Source organism: Leucoraja erinacea, chromosome 8 (assembly GCF_028641065.1).
Source record: "Leucoraja erinacea ecotype New England chromosome 8, Leri_hhj_1, whole genome shotgun sequence".
NCBI classification, from domain to species: domain Eukaryota; kingdom Metazoa; phylum Chordata; class Chondrichthyes; order Rajiformes; family Rajidae; genus Leucoraja; species Leucoraja erinaceus.
Genome location: NC_073384.1, coordinates 55137185 through 55158618, shown reverse-complemented (window position 1 = coordinate 55158618; position 21434 = coordinate 55137185). Strand labels below are relative to the sequence as shown.

Genomic DNA, 21434 nt, shown 5'->3' with positions numbered 1-21434 from the left:
GGCTGCTTAAATAATTTACTCTGCTTGCTTGCCTATTGGCACTGAAGCTGCTCCGGTAAAACCCACAAAGCACATTCTGAATAACCAGATGGACTAACTATGCAGCAGGTGGGACAGATGGCACACAGCCCTGTCTGACGCTGGATGCTTCAGCACGAACTAGCTTCCTTCCAGGTATATTAGCATCAATCCAGCAGAAACCAATTTTCATCTGAAATTCCGCAGCTTATTTATGGAATCGTCCACCTTGTCTTGAAAACCGTGTGTTCACAAAAGACCTACAATACTGTCCTATTTTGTCAAGGGATGGCTGAGTAACAAAATATGATTATCTCCAGGAATAGAATGATAGCTAACCTTAATAAATAGGCTTTAAATTTAAACACCGGCTAAAATGATTTAAGGTCTAGTTACTGGGGGAAAGATGGGAGCAGAGACACATGGAGGCAGTGAACACCTGTAAATGGGCACAACTTCTCAAAACTGAGATTTAGCTGCACCTTAGTAAACTCATATGCACATGCTTGAATTGGTACCTCTGTTTTCTCACATATCTCTACAGAATGTGAAGTCTTAGACGGTGTAAGTCACCCATCAATAGTAATCTAATTCCCTTCCTTATTATGAATCTCGAAGCGTTGTTTAAAAATAACTTTGTCCTCCAAATTTAAATAGATGTGCTCTGGTTCCCTTAGTTTTTTCTCTCAAAAGTTGTATTTAATTGTCAGTCTTAGATCAGTGACTGTGAAATATGAAGTACAGCTGGTTAGGCTAAAGTTATACTGTAGGCTGCAAATTGCATTTTGCATGCTGGGTTGAATGGAGGCTGTTCTCTGAGTGTTGTACTGGTGAGGGAGTCAACCAAAGCATCCACTTGTTCCCAATATTTAAAAAAGTGCCGTGCGATGATCTTGTAGAGGTTTATAACATTATGAAGAGTATAGATGAGGTGAACAGCCACAGCTTTTTCTCCCAGGGTAAGGGAGTCAAAAAACTTGAGGGCATATGTTTGAGGTGAGAGGGGAACGATTTGAAAAGAACCCTAGGGGCAAACTTTTCACATGGATTGTGGTCCGTACGTGGAATGAGCTGCCAGAGGAAGTGGTAGAGGCGGCTACAATTATGGCATTTAAAAGATACTCAGACCAGTACATAGATAGGAAAGGATTGGAGGGATATGAGGCAGGCCCAAGCAAGTGTGACTAGTTTGGCTCATCAACTGGGTCAACTTGGACAAACTGGACTAAAGGGGCTGTCTCTATGCTGTATGCTTCAATTACATAATTCAATATGAAATGGTTTAAAGGAGCTAAATCTTCCAACGTCCCATCTTGGCATTACAAAAATCCAGGCTCATGTCCATTTGGAACTGCAATGCGCATGGTATTCACCCCTCTGTTATAACATTTGGTTTTTAAAGTTACCTGACACGTAAGTTATAGTACAGCTTCGCAATGGGAACGGTGTCTACAATCCAAATGAACAAAGAGCACCTTAAAAAACATATACAGGCAACCAAATTCATAAATTCAAGTCCACTTTGGTTTGGTAATACAACTTTACCACTGTGGAAAACTTGAAAGATTCAAACAACAATTCAGAAACAAAAAAAAATAAGAAGAATTTTTGGACTATGTGTTCATTAACTGGAAGGGTGCAGAGCTCTCGACGGCACCCTGTTCTTTGTTTAGAAAATAAACCCAACCCAGCGGAAGACGACTTCAAGCTTTGGTTTGGTCTGTTTGGGTTGCCAACAGTTTTCTGGAATGAGCCTGTTTTTTGCATTGTGCACACCAGCTGATGACTAGATATTAACCAAACTGTTTTGTTTTAGGGAGTGACCAGTATCATGCACACAAACAACCTCACCTGGTTTGACTTACTATCCTCAATCTCAAAGGAAAAGAGGGGGGGGGGGGGGGGGGGGGGGGGGGGGGGGGGGGGGGGGGGGGGGGGGGGGGGGGGGGACAGGGAGAAATGGGGGGGGGGGGGGGGGGGGGGGGGAAAAACAAAGGAAAAATGGGGGGGGGGGGGGGGAAAAGGGGGGAACGGGGGGAAAAAGGAGAGAGATAAGGGGTTGACCTGCCGTAGTCCACAAGGATGAAAGTTGCAACCTATGGCACAGAATAGCAACATTCCCGCACTCTGTCAGGGCTAACTAGCGTCTGCCTTTATCAGTGCTCGGCGCATTGGGTTTTGGTGACATGCTCTAGAACACCAGCATCATTCTGTCAGGACAAATTTGAGGCACATAGAAGGGACTAAATTGCAATTTATGATGCTGATTAAAGAGAATAAAGATCGCTGAAGTGGTTCTTGTTCCTTTAAAACGTGCTAACAAAATATAGCCATAGACTAGTCTAATGTGGCTAGAATCGAAGATTACATTTGCTCAATATAAAATTTAATTCTGGCTTCCTAACCAAGCAGGAGCTGAGGAATTTAGAAAAAGAACTTGACAAAAAGGTCCATATATTAATTACAAAATCTCCAGGGACTATCCTGGAGTTCAGCAGCAGCAACCAGCTGAGGCGTTATTGAATTACTCTAACTGATAAGGGGTTTACATGCAAAATCTTTACCAAAAAAATCTTTAAAAATAAAATAGCCTTTAACTGTTTGAAATAACTTTTAAACTTTTTTGAGGGTGTATAAAAATAAATCCAGTGCTTAAAAATGTGTTCTTCAATATTCTTACTGTAACAAATTGAAAAAACTAACCCTCTAGATTGCTTGCTTGCCTAAAGCAGCCTGAATGAAAATGAAATAGCTGCACTAAATCGACTTCGGGAAAAGGTAGTCATTTTACTAAGGTCTCCTCGGTTGAATTATCCAACACTGTCGCAAGGAGAGAAAAAATCTAAACATTGAGATGCCACAGCATGGCTTACCGCTGTTTGATTTGAAATCCAAAGTATGAATCATTGAGTTTCACTGATGTAAAACTTGGCATTTTATTCACACTGGGTAACAAGCTGCCTCCAGTAATGACTGCTCGTGCCTATTCAAAATATATCAACATTTCAAAGCCCTCATCGTTCTACCGAGTAGCAGAACAGAACAATTACAACAGTTAAAAACATTTTCTATGTTATCTGAGGCCACATCGTGATATAAAAAAGTATTACAAATAGAAATGCAGCCACAATTAATTAACTCAGAAGCCTTTACTCGGTTAGCCATTTAACGCATGCTTTACTTATATTTTTGAAATGGACATTAAAAACTGGTTGTTATTGCTAATTTCAGAATTTCTGATCATCGTTTTAAAATCCTGCACAAGAATATTTAAAATAGAGAAAGGTAATTTCCGAGCCAAAGAATAATGCATGAAGAGGCAGCATAACCGAAGAAAAGACTAACTAGTAAGATGAACCCTGAGCAGTAGGAGGGTATAAAATTACCCTTTAATTTATCTGCTTGAGAATTTGCAGACTGGACAATTGGTCAGCCGCAGCTCTGGGCCTCAAGTGAAACTGGACATATACTTGTTCTGAAATCTCTTATCTGTCTAACCTGCTGGGATTAGTTTAACACAGTAAAGCCAATTATAGCACTTGCCATTACGCCAGCTATCTACAAAGCACCCACCCATCTCCATACACGCACTTTAAGACTGAGCGCTGTCCATAAGTGTGGAGTGAATATTTTCTCTTGATTTCCAGAAAGGATAACAATATGAAATAAGACAAGTATGTGCCATGATTTAGTAGCATTTTTAAGCAGGCAAGACCCATTCCATCTGTAGAGCTCTGGCCACATGATTGATTGGACAGGTGTCATTCATACTAATGTTAAAACCTGACAGTGCTGATCTGTAAGGCTCTACTGACTAATACAATCTGAAGCCAATTACATAGCTCCATATGGGTACAGTAAAGCAGCCACTGCAATGAACAACTGCGCCTGGCTCACGCCTACAGTGGTCATTTAAGCGAAGGCCATTTTGTCCGGCAAGATCTGAATCCGGCCGCTCCACCACCCTTTAATGTGGCGTTTTATGAATTTATATTTTGCTTCCATCTGAGATGAGTCCCCCTTGAAGAACAAACAGGCACTTCAAAGGAAACAAAGCAGAGAAAGTAATGTTGGGAATCTGACGCGTCACTTTTTTTTACTGTGGCGTAAAGTCCGGGGAGGTGAAAGCAAAGGAAGAAGCTGTAAGTGAGCATCAAACCGGCAAGATTGTTGGTGTCAGAGTCACGCCATCAAACACGCGTGAAGTATGATTGGGGACACAAGAGGGTAAATATTTCACTGTCTGGCAGTATTGAAAGCTGCAATTCATTTCTTTCTTGGTTTAGGACAATGACAATTTAATACAAGGCGAGTGAATGTAAAAGAGATAATACTGCACAAACTGCTCCAGTGTAATCGCCTATTTCCTCCAGAGAGCTTAACCATAGGCACAGATACACATTCCGAGCAGATCAAAAATATATTGCTTTTTGCCACAGTCTCGCCAATTAAAATATCATTTGTAGCATTCTAATCTTTGTAATTTATAGCGACCACAAAGCCAGGGAATAAATTTATTTTAAAAAAAAAGCTTTTTGTGTGGGAATGAAATCAGGAGTCGCATGGGTTTTATTTTTACTGCAGGTTAATTACTATATCACTGGAGGCTCTGACAACAAAAGAAGTGCAGCAAAAAGCATTCAAATGAACATACTAAATAGCCTCTTCCCTTTGAATACAAGGTTGTCATACAGTACATCTTGCATCTTTCAAACGGAGCATCTGACCTCTTGCAATATTTAAAGCTCCGTGCAAATATGCAAAACCTGCCGAACAGCGGGAGAAAACTCTATTTGAAGCATTTCAAGATGTGAAGGTATTTTCATACAGGTTTGTGACGTTCTTCCCATAGCCCTTGCCTGTTGCTCCTTGAACAGGGGGCGATCATTTAAAGGGACAATCGTTTAAATAGTACAATGAAAAGTGAGAGAACTTGATACAAGTTGTCAGCTAGATTTTATTCTCCCTTTCCTCGTTTGCGGCAAGCTGCCTGTTAAAAAAAAATCTCTGCTTAAAATCAGTAACAAAAGCTATGTTGTACAAATTTCATTTGGATGCAACTACATCAAGTGCATTATAAAAGACATTCGCAGTAATTTGCTTTGAGAATAAAATAAAACATCATTTAAAAAAAAAGGTAATATCTGTTTCTCTCTCACTCACACAAACACATACACGCAGGCACAGACACACTCACAGACACATACACACAGCAGAGACCTTGTCCATTCCGATGGCTTTTTCACATCTTTGGCTACATTACAAATAGCAGCACAATATGCAGTAACAGTAGACTGCTTCTGGGAATCTGGAGATAATTCAGAGAACATCCGTTACACAGAAGAGTAGGACATAATCCTGGCACAAAACATGCAAGCAGGCAGCACAGACACACAGGGACAGACACATATACAACAAATCCCCAGTAGCCCTGTAAAACAAAAAAAAAGCCCGTAATGGAAAGAAAAGGGTACCTACTCTTCGTTGTAGCGGAGAGAAAAAGATTCAGGGAGACAAAGTTCTACAAAATCCATGTGCGCTCAGCACCATTATTCGAGTCCACACTCCTGGCAATAAATCAAAGTTCCCTGACAGAGTGGCACAATTAACACAAATGTTCTCTGGTGACAGCCTATAGGCAAAGCCAGCTGGGACCAAGCTCGCACTCTCCTAATCAAGGTCTTAAAGTCCCGATTGGAGCTTATTAATATGAAGCAGGTCTTTACATATGCAATCCCCGACCTCACCAGTCTTCGCATTGGTGGGATTGTAGCCACTCAGAGCAAAGCACTGCAGACAGGACAATTCCTACACTGGCTAAGGGAAGCAATGCAGGTACAGTAGGCGGGAAATCAGTAAACTGGGAGGAGGGAGACAAAATTCCACAACCATATACGTTGTACAGCATTTAAAGCACAATTTTTATTAGACTTAAAGCACTGCGAAAAAGAAAACTTAAAGGGACCTTGCTCATATACCGCTGCAAAAGTTTCTGTGAAAATGACAGCTTGAGCTGACAAATAATTTTACAAGTTTCGATCATTACTTTGCCTCAGTTTCTCTATACCATTTTATATATTTTATCGCTGAAAGTACAATGGCAATTTCTATTTAGCATTATTTATTTTATAAAACGCAATCGCATTTTTATTCCTGTTTGAACTGAATGGTCTTTCCTATGAGAAGATTCATGTGACTCGGTTAAATATTTTAAAGTCAAACACTTTTTAGAAATGTATTACACATAATATAATAGAGTAAAATCTAAATTTTAGGTCATTTTGAAGGGAAGGCTTGAGATTTTTACCTCTGAAATTTAAGTTTGTATTGGATAATAGGTCTTACATATTATTTCATTTTGCTGAAGTGTTGCACGCTGACAGCTTTTTTTTTTTAAATGCCACTTGCAAATTTAGCACGAAGCTGAGAGTTCAGGAATGACGATGATAGAAAAACTCAGAGCGTTTCACGTCTTCATACCCAATTTGAAAACTCTGGATGCTCCAGAAGTATGATGACAAATGCTTCCCTTGTGCAAGCACCGATATCTTTACTGTGTTGACATGAATTGCCTGCTACAGAGCAATACGACAATGTGGCTCGAAGCAATTGTGGAAAGGCTAACCGGCGTAGTCAAAGCCATTGCAGGAACTGTTCTGAAATACAGCTCCTCCAATCATGGTCTCCTTCAAATAAAGTGAGCTCCAACAGCTGGCTGTCCCTCTGCATTCCGTTAACCCAATGTAAACCCTTTTTAGTGTCCAAAAACAAGGCTGTCTCAGAATTGCTTCTGATGTTAAATTAACCATTCAGCAGGCACAGTGTTGCAGGCAGTTGCTTTCCTGAAAGGGTTTCCTAAAGGTCTGGTAATCAGTCAGGACACGTTGAATATATTTAACAACAACAAAAATTCCACCTAATTATCGAATGGCTGCCGACCAGCTTCAAGTACATTTGTGGATTTCATCAATTTCTAATTGTATTGTCTCTAATCTTAATTTTAAAAATGTCTATGTATATTTATTATGCTATCAAAGACTACTGGTGGGGTCGACTAAACTAATACCTACGATTAACAAACAATAATTCAGAAATTAAACATCATTGTTTTGAGGTTCCATACTTCCTTATTTTATAATTTAAATTCAACTTATCCAATTACTAAATTAAATGTAGTAAATTAATATTATTGGATTTCACCTCGCACACACAACCCCCCACACCAACACACAAAAATGGCACACATTAAATCTATATTATTAGGAGATCTTAGCATTTAATAATCAGTATAAGCATAGTCCTTTCCACAGTTCAGAAACACATTCTTCCTCAACCACATTATGCTTCTTTAGATAAAATGCCACATGACTGCATCCAGCCCCTTTGACTTTCAAATCACCCAAGAGAACATTTTAAATAGAAACATTATCTTCTTCAGACCCTTCCCTTTAAAGAGCCGTTACACAGTTAAGGACAAGTTTTATTTAATCCTTGCTGGCTACAAACAGGAGGAACAACAGTGCACCTAGCTCCATCAATCGCACATGACCGCCCCGTGATATCGTTATATTTTGTACTGACAGTACACACCTCAATCCATTTTGTCTATGATTTGTTGCTTAGAAGAAATGTTATCATGTGCAATGGCCTTGATCATATGGTATTGACCAGCCCGACCCATTTCACATTTATTTGTGTCGAATCCTGATTTTCGGTGGGGTTGAATCAACTAACCACAACAGGTACAAACAGAACCTGCAAAAATCTGCCTCGTCTTAGACTCAACCGCTTTGCGCTTGTCAGCATCAGAATTCCGCATCCTTTCTGAACACAAACTTTACATTAACCCAATGTTTGGCAATAAGCATGGATGAAAGCGCTCGCAACGTGCTGTGTATTTGTATACAGAATGCTTCACAAAGCCTGTGCACACAAAACACCGATCAACAGAGCTACAATGAAAGTAGCCCACTGACCACAGCAATGTCTTTTGCGCTCAGAACAACTCCTTTACGGGAATGGGGAGGTGGTGGCAGGGAGGTGGTCACAATGCATTTTAACACAATGCCACAGAAACAGTGCAATTTACCACATAAAACAATGCAGCATTTCACGCAACTTTCCAAACCAGGGATCCAGCCACCTTTACAAGATCTCTAAACACAAGATTTCAGAAATCTGTTGGCATTTCCTTGCATTTTATTTTTCCAAATGTAATCAGCGTGGTATGATATCAGTATCATTATTACACCCAAGCATCCAGAATACTCATTTATACCGTGAAGTGGATTGCAAATTCTACAAATATGATATTTCTCTGGTGTTCATAGGTTATTAATTTCTAAATTTATTCAGATTAATTTTGATTGTTCCATTAATGGCAAAGTCATCATAACAGGTAATGTACTGAATGTTCCTTGAAAAAATTAACTTCGCTTCTTTGCTCCTGTGCCCTACTGATGCGTACATTCAAAAACCTAACACGGAGCAAAGCATTAACTAGATACAATAATCGCTCAAATAAAACTAAATTTCATTCCAATGGATGTAAATACAATGCTTTGTCTTGTAAATCTCCTGCAGCCATCCTTGCTATGGATTAGAATAGACGCAGAACTATTCATAGGTGCTCATGGTTCTCTGTAAAATTAATGCAAAGTATTCAGTGCGATGCAATGCAATTCTGAAAAATATTTTAACTTGGTGATATACTGTAGATCATTGCAACCAAGCAAGAAAAATATTAAAGGCTATGTAAATTTACATTTTGAAGAGCATTTACTAACTGTTTTTACCTTTGCAAGATCAAAGGCATTTAAGCTTGAGAATCAATCTAAGCACACCTCATGTTAAGACTGATATACATGTACAAAGATTTAGATCACTTCCATCCACTGCACGTGTGAACATTACCCGACCATTGAAAAAATACGGAGGTATTTCAAATGGCAAATTATGTATTTTAAACATTTTGTTCCTTCCATTTTATCCTTGTGCAGTAAATTATTGGAAGAAAAATATGATGTTGCGTACTCTCTTGATGTCATTTCATCAGGATTTTGAAGCATTTTGGGAAGCTATCATTGCACAAAAAAAAAGACTTGATATCTAAAATTGTGCTTTTGAAAAGTACTTTCAACTTGTTTTGTAACCAGTGGATTTGTGGAATGTTTCTGTTGATGACAGAGTTCTCGAAAGAGTCTGCAGATGGATGTCAGTATATTCGGCAAATGTGTATTCATATCCATTTTACTCGCAATGCCAGAGTTGTCATCAGAAATTTTGATCTACACCGTGTAATCTTTGTAGCTATTAAACAGGTGACTAAGTAAGCCATACATCTTTTTAATGATCACCAATAATTAGGTCTCATGTGATGCTCTGAAATGTTTTGTATCTCATTGATGAAAAGTAATAGGAACTATTTGGTCAAAGGCATTATGAGCACTATTGTTTTTTTTTATTTCAGGGAAAAAACAGCAGCAGGCATTCCAGGAACGTTGTGCTAGGAAACATCGTGGGGAATTTTAAAACTGGTCGTTAAAATGTCCTGCCGTTCCATTGCTGACAATAGAGGGCAGTAGTGACTCTAAGCTTCTTTCCAGGGCACAATGAATTTACACAATGTTTCATGCTGCAACCAAGGCTCTGCCAACATGCACTTGTATTTAGAAAGTGGAGAGAATTCAAGGAAGCCCACTAGCATCAAATACTCAGCCTACCCTCAGAAGACACATTGCTGCCCAACTGTTATGAGCAACTGATAAAATAATCTCCATGTGCATCAGGCAATGCAATTGTCACATAGCAAAAAAAAAGGTGACAGGTCTCAGGCACCCAACCATTTTGATATGTTAATAGCTCTTTGTGGACTGTGGGTGGTCTGCTTTTGATGCTATTAACAACTTCAACACTAAATCAAGTGACGGGTATGTTCAGGGGAATAGATTCAAAAACCTTCACCCCATTTAAACCCTATGATAATACTAAAATAATAGGAAAAACAATCTACATATATTTAAGGTAGAAGTATTGTGCAACTTTCTTAATTTGACTCTATAGAGATATCCCCACAAATCATGATGATTTGATAAACCAGCGCTATGGCACTATGGAACTATAGAAGGCAGCAAAGGGATTTCAGAACCCGACTTGCTATTATTCTGTCTTGCATACCATGTTAATTTAATTTTAGGATTTTCATAAAAAAGTGATTTCTCAAACTGACCATGTAGTATTTGCAGGGTTAATGCAGTGCATTTGTATGCACTATATCAGTACACTATACATCACCTTTATAGATGCATCATTTAGCTTCTTTAAACTGGCAAAGTGAATTGTGGTTTCCCATTTCATATCAGCTAATCATGAGACATAACTCTTTAACCACTACAATACATTTAATTCCGCACTCCATACGCGCTCCAAATAATGCATAGCATGCGAGTAATTAAAAAAGTCAATTAATTAGGAATCAAGCAGAGCCCAGCACCTTCTCTCCCAGGCCACATTTCACAGATCATTTTATTTGCGTGTCCCTGATCTAAACGTCTGTTGCAGTTGAAGATTTTGAAAGAGATGTTACTTCTGACACGTTATAGAAACATGTTTAAGATGGGAAGTGCAAGATTTCATTTACAGAGGGTAACCAAATCTTTCCGCTTCCTGGAATTCCCTTTGCTGCATTTCCAAGAGTACAAACTACAAGTTTCTGTACCGTACTTCACCATCTGGATATCGTTTTTTTTATTCACGTTTACAAAATAACCTCACTCATAAGTAATATATAATTCAAATAAAATATGGAAATATACAAAGTTGTAAGCTTAAGTTAGAGGTACTTTTTAAAATATGTAGTAGGAAGGAACTGCAGATGCTGGTTTACATCGAAGATAGATACAAAATGCTCGTGTAACTCAATGGGTCAGGCAGTATCTCTGGAGAAAATTAATAGGTGACATTTCAGGTCGAGTCCCTTCTTCAGACTCGGATCTCAACCATAACATCACCAGAGGTGCTGCCTGACCTGCTGAGTTACTCCAGCAATTTCCTTTTAATATCTTTCTGATTATCTTCAGGGAGGTAGTGTTGGATTTACCCTAGCCCCTTACCCAATGTACTCAACCTTCTCATGTCTGAGCGACCATCAAAACCATCATGATGATATTCCCCCCTCAATTACTGTACGTTGTAAGCTCATTGTGATCCTCAATCCCACAGAAACCTATGTTTACACTCTCCTCTACCCTGTTTAGTGCCACACGACGGTCTCAACCTATTTAAAACGGGCACGCTCACGAGGCTGGATTTAAAATTATGAAGTTCTTTCTCAAATAGAGCGTAGATCAGATTTAACCGAATGGATAAAATCAGTTCAGACATTATTATCTCTTGGGGACCAGAGGAAAAAAATTACTGTAATGTTCAATTTAATTAAACTAAATTTTATTAGTTGTACATATGTAATTTTTTTAAATTTTCTGGCAAGAGAAGCAATGGACAATCCTCAAATAATAATTCAATAGCAGATTAAAACATACATCGGACACAATAACTGGTATTTCTATGGCATTTTGCATGTAAATAAAACTGTACTGTGCTAGGAAAGTGGAATACACCTTCTGCCCAACTCACTCAAACAACTGAAGAATATTTTGGGTCATGAGCAGTCCGCAAAAAGGTCCCGAACCAAAACGTCACCTATCCATTTTCTCCAGGGATGCTGCCTGACCCGCTGAGTTACTCAGCATTTTGGGTCTAACTTCACCTTCGATCTTTCCAGCATCTACAGTTCTTTCTTAAACATCACTTAAACAACTGGTCAGTCACTAAGTACCCAGCTGAGTTGAAGAACGCCATGATCAGCCATGATCACATTGAATGGCTCAAAGGGCCAAATGGCCTACTCCTGCACCTATTGTCTATTGTCTATAAAGCAGGTAACACAACAGTTAAGATAATGAATCAGAGCCGAAGAAGTTGAGATAGAAAGGACAGTGAGGGAAAAGTCATGTAAATCAGGTCAATTCAGCAGACTTGAAGTTAGTTTAGAACTAGAAATTTTGCACATTTAAGAAGTCTGCTCTACCATTCTCCAAACCCCTGCATGTAGTGTGGTGATGCTGGCAGGAGGGCTTGCCAGATCCACATTATCTAAATGTGGGCACTCTGTAAACACATACACGCACACATAGACACACACACAGACACACACATACAGACAGCCAGACCATCTAACACAGACACAGACATACACACACAAACACACACACAACCCCAAGAAATCTTGATGCATTACAGTACAGCACTTGCAAATAAATGTGGTCTACTGAGATATGGTCCTTCTAATCCTTATCTAAATTGCAATTAACACTTCACAGCTACAGATATCTCCACAAAACCCAAGCTGTGTTCTGTTATATTTTTGTTATTGGACGAAAATCAAATCAATCTTCAAATAGGATTGGAATGAAAAAGGCTGATCTCTAATTGCAAGAACAGATAACAATTTCATACTTTTTGCCCATGTACAGCTATCAGGCTACAGGAGGAGCAGGAAAAAAAGAAATTAGCCAGGAAACATTGCTGCTGTATAGCATTTCATGATATTCCTCATCATATGCAAGATAACACAGGGCAAATATTTGAAAAAATAAACAAAGAGCCATAACGCTGAAAGAAACAGAGCATTGTGTTTTGTGTGTATGTCTGCTTTCTTCAAATAATTTGTCACTCTAGATAGTCACAAAATGAAGTCACGAGGGCTTCATAAAAGAGTGTTTATGAATTTCTTATCAAAATCTCTTGTGGCGCCATCCCAATTATCAGGTAAGAACAATCATATTAGAAAACACATTGGCTGTTTAATGTAATTTGCAATTGTTAAAAAAACAAACAGACGTACAGTAATTCTATTGCAATTAATCTCCAATCTAAACATGGCAGCACATAGAGGGAGAATAAAATACAGTCTGTGTTAACTGATGCAGGCCTCTTAATCTACCATTACTGAATGCGCTTATCATCTCTGCTACACTTAGCTAAGTTATTTCTTTGTCCAAACATTAAGGGGAAAAAAAATCAATTCAGCTCAGGTTTTCCCACATCTTCATATCACTTCTCATCTGAACTCTATGGAGGTAGAATTTCAATTACCTTGGAGAACTCCCAGCGAGCCTGGATGAACACGGTCCTCCTGGTCACAGCCAGTAATTGTAGAGGGGTCTGCATCTTACATTTGATGATATGGCTTACAAAAATAGATATTTCTCGTTACTTGATAACAGTATAGGCCTTCATAGGAACATTGCCACTATTTCTCTGCTCCATCAGGCAGCACATATACAACTAATTCTGTTACTTTGTAAATGTAATAATTAACATATATACAATGTGAAAAAAAAAATACTGACTTTAATTGTAGCGGCAAAAAGGTTCCCTGGGGAGGATAAATGAACTTTGAATATTCACTATTTGGTTGAAAAAATAATTAGCTTGGTATCTCATTCTCCCCTGTCCCAATGAGATCGTTATTTAAAAAAAAACACATTTTCCCTCATTACAAAATATGAAAATGATACTGAATTCACTTAGAAACAATCTCCAAATCTTTCGTTAGAGTAATGTTCAGCACATTTGTTGCATGGAACAAGCCACAACAGCAAATACAAAATACAACTTACAATATATGTAAGTGCATTTTGTTGACACAAGAGACGGCAGTTGCGGGAATCCTGAGCGCAAAACACAGTGCTGGAGGAACAGAGCGTGTCACGCAGTATCTGTGGAGGGAAATGGATAGGTGACGTTTCAGGCCAGGACCCTACCCCATGCTGAAACCCCACCTGTCCATTTCCCTCCACAGATGTTGCCTAACCAGTTGAGTTCCTATTCCTCCTATTCCTTCGCTCCATAGATGCTGCCCCACCCGCTGAGTTTCTCCAGCATTTTTATCTACCGTCGATTTTTCCAGCATCTGCAGTTCCTTCTTAAACTGTTGAATTCCTCTAGTTTTGTTTCTTGCTTTTGGTGCACATTGTTATTCTTTTACTGATTATAGCCACTTTGTGAAGAGTTCAGCTTAAGAGTAAAACAAGGCGGAAAGGAGATTCTGGATATGGATTTACCTCCATCCCTCCAGCAAATTACAGCAAATACAATTCCACTCGTTACTGTAAGGCAACACCACAATGCCATGGAAGCATATAGCCTACATTTCCTTGTGAAATCATACTTTTTCCACAACAGGTTTACTATCGATTCAATTTTCAGAGCACCAGTCTTCCAAACAAAAAGTCTATGTAGCTCCATAAATTAAGGAAGAGCAGTGTCCAATTTCCTGGGTGAATCTGCAGCACCATTGACCCATATCCTCCAATGCTTGTGCATCAATGAAACCTACAATGACATCAGATGTGTGTCCATTCTATTTGTGTTTGCAACACGATACCAAAGCACCAAAAGTTATCCTTTAAGTATCGCTTTATTTTCCACTTATTTATAACATTGTTCAAAACGTCTGATAGTTTTCACCACTTTTTAACAAGGAACTTTACAATGTTATACTTTAATAGCAGGAGATAATTAGCATGCACCATTGTTCTTGAGAAACGCAAGGGCCAAGTCTGCTGCAAATACCATGTTGCTGTTAATATATTGGATGGGAAATTGCAATATACATAACAAATGAGATAAGATGTTCCAAATCAATCTAGGGTTTTAGTTACAGTGATTTCATACAAAAGCAGCATACTGCCATCCACTGGGATTAAGTGTCTCCTCTTCACTGTTAAATACTTTAGGCTGAAATCTATGATGGTGCACATTTTTGTGCTATTTTAACTTGAAAATCAGAAATTACAGAAATAAACTGAAAACCATTTTTCATCCTACTATTATGCTTCTTAATCCGATTAGTATATAATTTCTAAATGTCAACCCATTTTCAAAAGACAGTATTTTGAGACGACTTATTCTTTTTTTCCATTATGGCTGGGTCTCATCAAATGTCAAAATACACTAGTTGTGACTTAAAACCTCAATGCACACAAACACGCTAAACCGTTTTCTGCTTCTAGTTGACAGTAGGTGTGAACTGTCCTATCATTAGCGCCATGAATATATTAGCAAGTGAATAGGCCTGACCCTGAAGTTAATCCTTTAATCCTTTCGCATCTGTTTGGCAACATTTCTGCAATCTTTTCTGACAACTTATTTTTTACATTGTTAAGAATCAACTGGTCTTACTTAGTTATATATTCAGTGTGTTCTATAAACTTAATTTAACGTCATGTCCCATCCGACACATTATTATAAAATGTATGCTGCACAATAGTCACAATACCTATAATGAAACCACATCTGGCACGGTTTAAATACTAACTAGACACACTAAGAGATGCTCAAGATGAAATGTCCAAATGCAATAGCAGTAATGGGTTAATTACTATAACTCTTTGCCACCTTTCCCCAATGAAGGGTAGCTTTATCCCGCCAGTTTGAAACTGCCAGATTTATGGATGCACTTTAAAATGATTTATTCATCCTATGTTGCACTTTCAGTCTCAAAATATATTTATAATTCAAATTGAAAATACATGTACTGTACAATAAACAATATCACAATACAGTTACTCGCCAATAAAATTTCTATTTACCAGATCTAAAGAGAAAAAGAGAAAGTGCTAAAGAATACAAAATATGTATTCCAAAATTGGGTTTTAAACTGAATTCTACACTGCATTCTGGAAGTGGCTTTCAAGGTTCTTAAAAAAAATGTCGTAATTTAAAGGATCTTCGCTTAAAAAATAAATGAATGAGAAACATTCTATGTCGCACTGTCATTAATATTTTTTACACGATAACATATGAAGTGTTTGAATGATGTTACGGCAAATTATGCTTTGGAAACATATTACAACAAATGCAAATAAGTTGATAAATAAATCCTTCAGTTGATTAACTTTCTCACAGGAGTTTGTTCGCAAAATTCCACATAAATACAGCAATCATTTCAGAGTTTTGAAAAGTATCACCATCTGACACGAGCACAGATAAATAGCACTCACAAGGAGGATTAGACTTGGGACGCAGGAGAAATAAAATGCCCACAACAAAGATTTAGTGCTAAGGAAGAGGCAGAGATGCATAAAAATATGCCATCGTTGATCACAAAGTGGTTGAGGAACATCAATAGTTAGGAGGAGATGGATTGAAAGCCATTTTATATTTACTGTTTAATTTTTTTACACACTGAATATACGAGTGGAAGCTTATTTACACACAATCCGTCTTTTTTAAATTTTGCACATTTCCTCATGTTGAATCCTGAGATCTGGGTGGGAGTTTCCTCTGGTGGGAGAGTCTAGGACCAGAGGCCATAGCCTCAGAATTAAATGGCGCTCTTTTAGAAAGGACGTGAGGAGGAACTTTTTTTAGTCAGAGGGCAGTTAATCTGTGGAACTCATTGCCACAGAGGGCTGTGGAAGCCAAATCAGTGGGTATTTTTAAGGCAGATATAAACAAATGATTGATTGGAATGGGTGTCAAGGGTTATGGGGAGACAGTAGCAAAATTGGATTAGGAGGCAGAGATCAGCCATGATTGACTGACAGAGTAGACTCGATGGGCCGAATGGCCTCATTCTACACATATAACGTGAACTTGTGAAAGCAAAAATGCTTTCACGTTTAGAAGAAAGGATATATTAAAAATATAGTTTTGATATTTCACTTATTATAAATGGCATGATTCTTTATAACAGTGGTGAATTTGTGATCAATGGTTGGAGGCAAAATATGTTTTTCACTCAGATGGAAGTCAGTAAAAAGATATGCAGAATGTGAAATTGGGTGGGCGTGGACAAGACAACATATAACACCCATTAATGGAAGGAAGGAATACAGAAGAAAATACAATAGTTTCCGACTTGGATCACCTTGTATATATTTATTGAATAAATCAATTAACCTTTTCAACTTCTTTGGATGTATTAAATGACAATCTTTTTACAGTTGTAATGTGAGGCGGAAAGAAGGAAAGCAGAAAAGAAAGTTTTATTAAGTCACCTGGTACAAAATAAAAATCAATTTTTAGGTAGCTTTAATGTAGTCACTGACATTTTAAGTGGTTTCAAATGGCAGCTTACTTCATTCTGATACAACTGCATGTTTTTTTTCCTATGGCCTTGTACTCATTACTATATGTACAAGGCCATTACTATATGTTCAAAGGCCCCACTTGTCTGACAATACAAAATCTATGTAAGGTGGCAACGGCCAATAATAGTTGACCAATTCTCCACTGTGCTTACATTCTTGAAGTAAGAAAATCTAAATTATGTGTGAAATTAGATATGAAGATAATAGAGTACAGATTTTAACTTTCAACACAAAATAGCACTGCTGTTACTGTGAATATCTAAAAATCTGTTTTGAGGAATTTTACTATGCACTGCATACAAATGCACAGAATACAGATATAACTCTCCCAAGGATATGCTGGAGTCTTTAAATATAGAGCACTCATTTATGGATCAATGCTATTGATGGTGATGCAACTTCACATCGATTACTTAAAATGTACAGCACAGAAAAACACTCTGCCCCACTGGTTCATTGCCCCACTCCCATCCTTCCTCACCTACCTCTATCACAGTTTCAAAATAAAAGAGAAAATGCAGATGCTGGATATCGGAAATAAAAAGAAAAAATGCTAAAAGAATAGCTCAGCCAGTCCGGCGGCATCTGTGGACAGAGAAACTGACGTTTCAGTTTTGGGATTCTTCATCAGGACTGGAAGGGAGAGAAAACAAGTTTGTTTTCAGTGGCAGAGAGGGTTCGGCAGTGTTGGAGGAACAGCGTGGGAGGGGGTGGGCAGCGAGAACAAAGAGAATATCTTTGATATAATAAGAACTAAATTAGGTCATTGGTCACTCTATCAGAGATATTCCCTTTGTTCTCACCAGTCCCCCCACACCTCCTCTGCTAGTGAAAACTAACATGCTTTGCCTCCTTCCCAGTTCCAATGCAGAGCCCCAGATTTGAAATGTGTTTTTTCTCACATAGGCTACCTGGCCTGCTGAGTGTTTGTTGTTTTCTGAATCCATCACCATTTCCTTCCATTCCATTCCCTTCTCTTTTATGACCTTAAAATCATCAACTCCTTTGAATAGTGTGTTTTGTATTTTCACTATTTTCAGAATAAAAGAGGATTTTTCCCTGATACTTGACATCTTTTGCTGTGTGATGCCTGATTTCAACTGACACCTGCGCACAGTTGCATTAAAGAAAGTAAGGAGTTAAACAGGTGAAAGGGTATAATAGCTTACTGCTTGAGCAACTGCCCCATCCAATAATGAAGGTCCATAATTAGGACACAGGGAAACAATGATAACTTCCATAGCTCAGGAGTGACCTCTCAGTTAAGTGTTGATCAATGTCCCACCGATGTGCCAGAGAGCCTTCAGTTGACTGAGGAAAATGGTGTGCAATTACTAAAACCTTAAACATTCTAATGGATACCTCAAAGAATTGGAGAGGTATCGCCAGTGTTGTTTTTGTACAATCCTCAAAATGAATTGGCAGGTTAGATAAATGGAGTAAGGCCTGTTTCCTCACACATGCTAATGCATAGGTATATGATCCACATGCCTAATACAAGCACTCTACTCCATGCTCCGTCATGGCAAGAGATTTCCGGGAGAACAGAGAAAACACTTTGAGGATGTTCTTAAAGTCTCCATGAAAAACTGAAAGATCCTTCCTCATTCTGATGAATCTCTTGCCTGTGACCATTTAGAATGTCGGTGTATCTTGTGTCTCTAATGACTGAAAGTTACAGCATAGAAACAGACGTTGCGGCCCACTGAGTCCATGCTGACCATCGATTACCCATTCACACTTTCTCAGCACCCCCTACACACATGAGAAATTTACAAACTTACACGTTTTTGGGATGTGGGTGGAAACCAGCACACCTTGAGTCAACCCACAAGGTCACAGGGAGAACGTACAAACATTGCACAGACAGCACATGTAGTCAGTATTGAACCAGGGTCACTGGTGCGGTGAGCCAGCAGCTCTACAATTGTACCACTACACCTCTGATCAGAGGAAGTTTATGAAATCAGGGTTAAGGCACACAGATTATAGGAATTTAATTTTTCAGGCATTTAATTCTTACCTGAGAAATGTTCAAATCTGTGAAAAATATATTTCCAGATCTCAAATTTGGCATAACTCGTCTCAATAATAAGCACAAAACAATTGAAAAGAACATAGATGTGAAAATATTCCTGACCTGGGGCTTAAACCTTTAACTGATTTTCCCCAAAGTGTTTTTCATTATAATCCAATTTTAATATCTAAAATCTCACATGGCCACAATGCTGACCAAAGCAAAACAACAATGTAAAAACATTAGTTGTCATTATTAAAGTGTGAACATTTTCAAATAAAGTCTGATTGTTCAATCACTCCTTTTTCTCTTTATCTCCTCTTTCCCCTTTCATCTCACTCTTCCTCCTCTCATCTCCAGTCCCTCTCGCTGTCTCTCCTTTGTCCATCTCCACACAGTTATCTTCCTTTCCTTACTCTTTCCTTCCTTCACAATTCCTTGTCGTCCTCCTTTCTTCCTCTCTACTTATTCCTGCTCCTTCTTCCTTCCACCCCTCCTTCCCCATCGGCTTCTTTAACATTTCTCTCACCCTCCTCCCCTTGCTTCCCTGCCTTCACTCTTCACCTTTTCTCTCTCCCTCATTCTTCCCCATGGGAACTCCTGCAGTCTTGCACATAGAAAGCAACACAAGTTAGAGAAGCGCATCATGGTCTTCAGTCACTGGGTATCAGTAAGACATTAGGCCAGTGCTGTCTTCACTCCTGTGCCTTGAGATTATATGTGCTTCATTGATGTAGCGTGAATAGAGATGGGATATCTGACAGAGTGGGCAATTGGGAGTAGTCAGCGTGTTGTCTTTCACTGGATGGGGTGGGATGTGTGGCCAATATCCAAGGCTAAATGTGGGCCCTGGAAGGTGGCTTGTTTGATAACTCTGGATTTTTTTTCTTTAACTGGTTATGTTGCAACTACAGTTGGGAACTCCTGGTGTAAGTGAAAGCATTGGATACTAGGGATAACATAAACTTGTTTGGGCTGCCTTCAATATATGGGTGTAAACTAGGTGTAAAACATATTAACTGGGACGGCTTATACTAATATGCAATGAAAGGAAGGTGTTAGAAATTTGTTTTTTTTCCCCTCCTGTTGGATCGAGGGACAGTTATCCAATCTTCCCACACTCTATTCCAACTCTAACTTCCCCAATCTGGGAGGACCGAAGAGTGATGAAGTCAAGTCAACACCTTTCCTGAATGAGGTTTGTGGACTAACTTCTGTCAGTATTAAGGGGCTGTCCCACTTGGGCGAGTTTAGAAGAGTTTGAAAAAATGACATGTTGAAGACCTCCTTCGACTATGTAGGAGACCTCCTTCAACTATGTTGAACACCAGCTTCGACTAGCTACGACTAACTTCGGGAAAATTGGACACCGAATAGTGGAGAATGAAGACGACCTCCTTTGATCTCTTTTGACCTCCCTTCAACTATGATGAAGACTATCTACGACTACCTTCGACTACCCTGGATTACCTATGACTAACATGCCGACCTACTACGACTAAACCTACGAGTATTGATTTTTGCTATGGCGACCTTTTGTTAACTCGCAGGCATTTATTAACATATTGAAAAAAAACGCCGCAACCTAGCTGAGGCCTTGAGTACGCGGAGACCACTCTCGAGCATGAAGGAGAGTTACGAAGACCTCATATGACCTTGTGTCGACCATGTAGCGAGTATGAGTCGAGGGCAAAGTCGCAAGAACTCGCGGATTAGGTCGCCCAAGTGGGACAGGCACTTTAGGCCTCTTAGATTTACAATATGTCCAGGCAAACAAATATGTACACATAATTTCCTAATTACCCACTGATATGTTGCAAACTATTGCCCAGTACCTGGCTTCAGCAATCAAAAACACTTTTTCTTTAGAAAATACTTGTACATCGTGGGCAATAAGATTTCATGGGCTCCAATTTGTTGGCTGCGGTTGCTAAACTATTCTCTCTGGTTTATGGACGTGACCTCAAGTGTGGAGAAATGCCCTCCTTCTTTGGCACTAGATGTTAAAACTACCTTGGCACCTTCCTGTAACCTTTGGGTCAATAATCAAGAGCTCCCAAACAGCAGCCAATGTTTGTATTGTCAATAGAGATTTGGGCATGACTGAGAAAGGTGAAACAGGTTTGAAAGGTGCAACATGAACTCTTAATGTACTGGAAGCAAAACATTCCTTTATTTGCCATTCATGGTTAACTTGATGGATCACACATCAAAGAGGAAATGATGGTAAGTCAGGCCAA

General features: G+C 38.9%; 1 protein-coding gene across 7 annotated transcripts in view; it reads right to left on the bottom strand.

The window, feature by feature from the left end:
* The window catches only part of LOC129699718 (estrogen-related receptor gamma), a 241510-nt gene that overhangs the window by 82830 nt on the left and 137246 nt on the right, over positions 1 to 21434 (bottom strand). The window contains exon 1 of one of the 7 annotated variants that reach the window (XM_055639732.1): positions 5497 to 5725. The exons of the other annotated variants lie outside the window; for them this stretch is intronic. Coding sequence (XP_055495707.1) covers positions 5497 to 5552 — 56 coding nt within the window. The 5' untranslated portion in view covers positions 5553 to 5725. Of the gene's footprint in view, positions 1 to 5496; positions 5726 to 21434 lie in introns of those variants that run through there. 7 annotated transcript variants of the gene reach the window in all.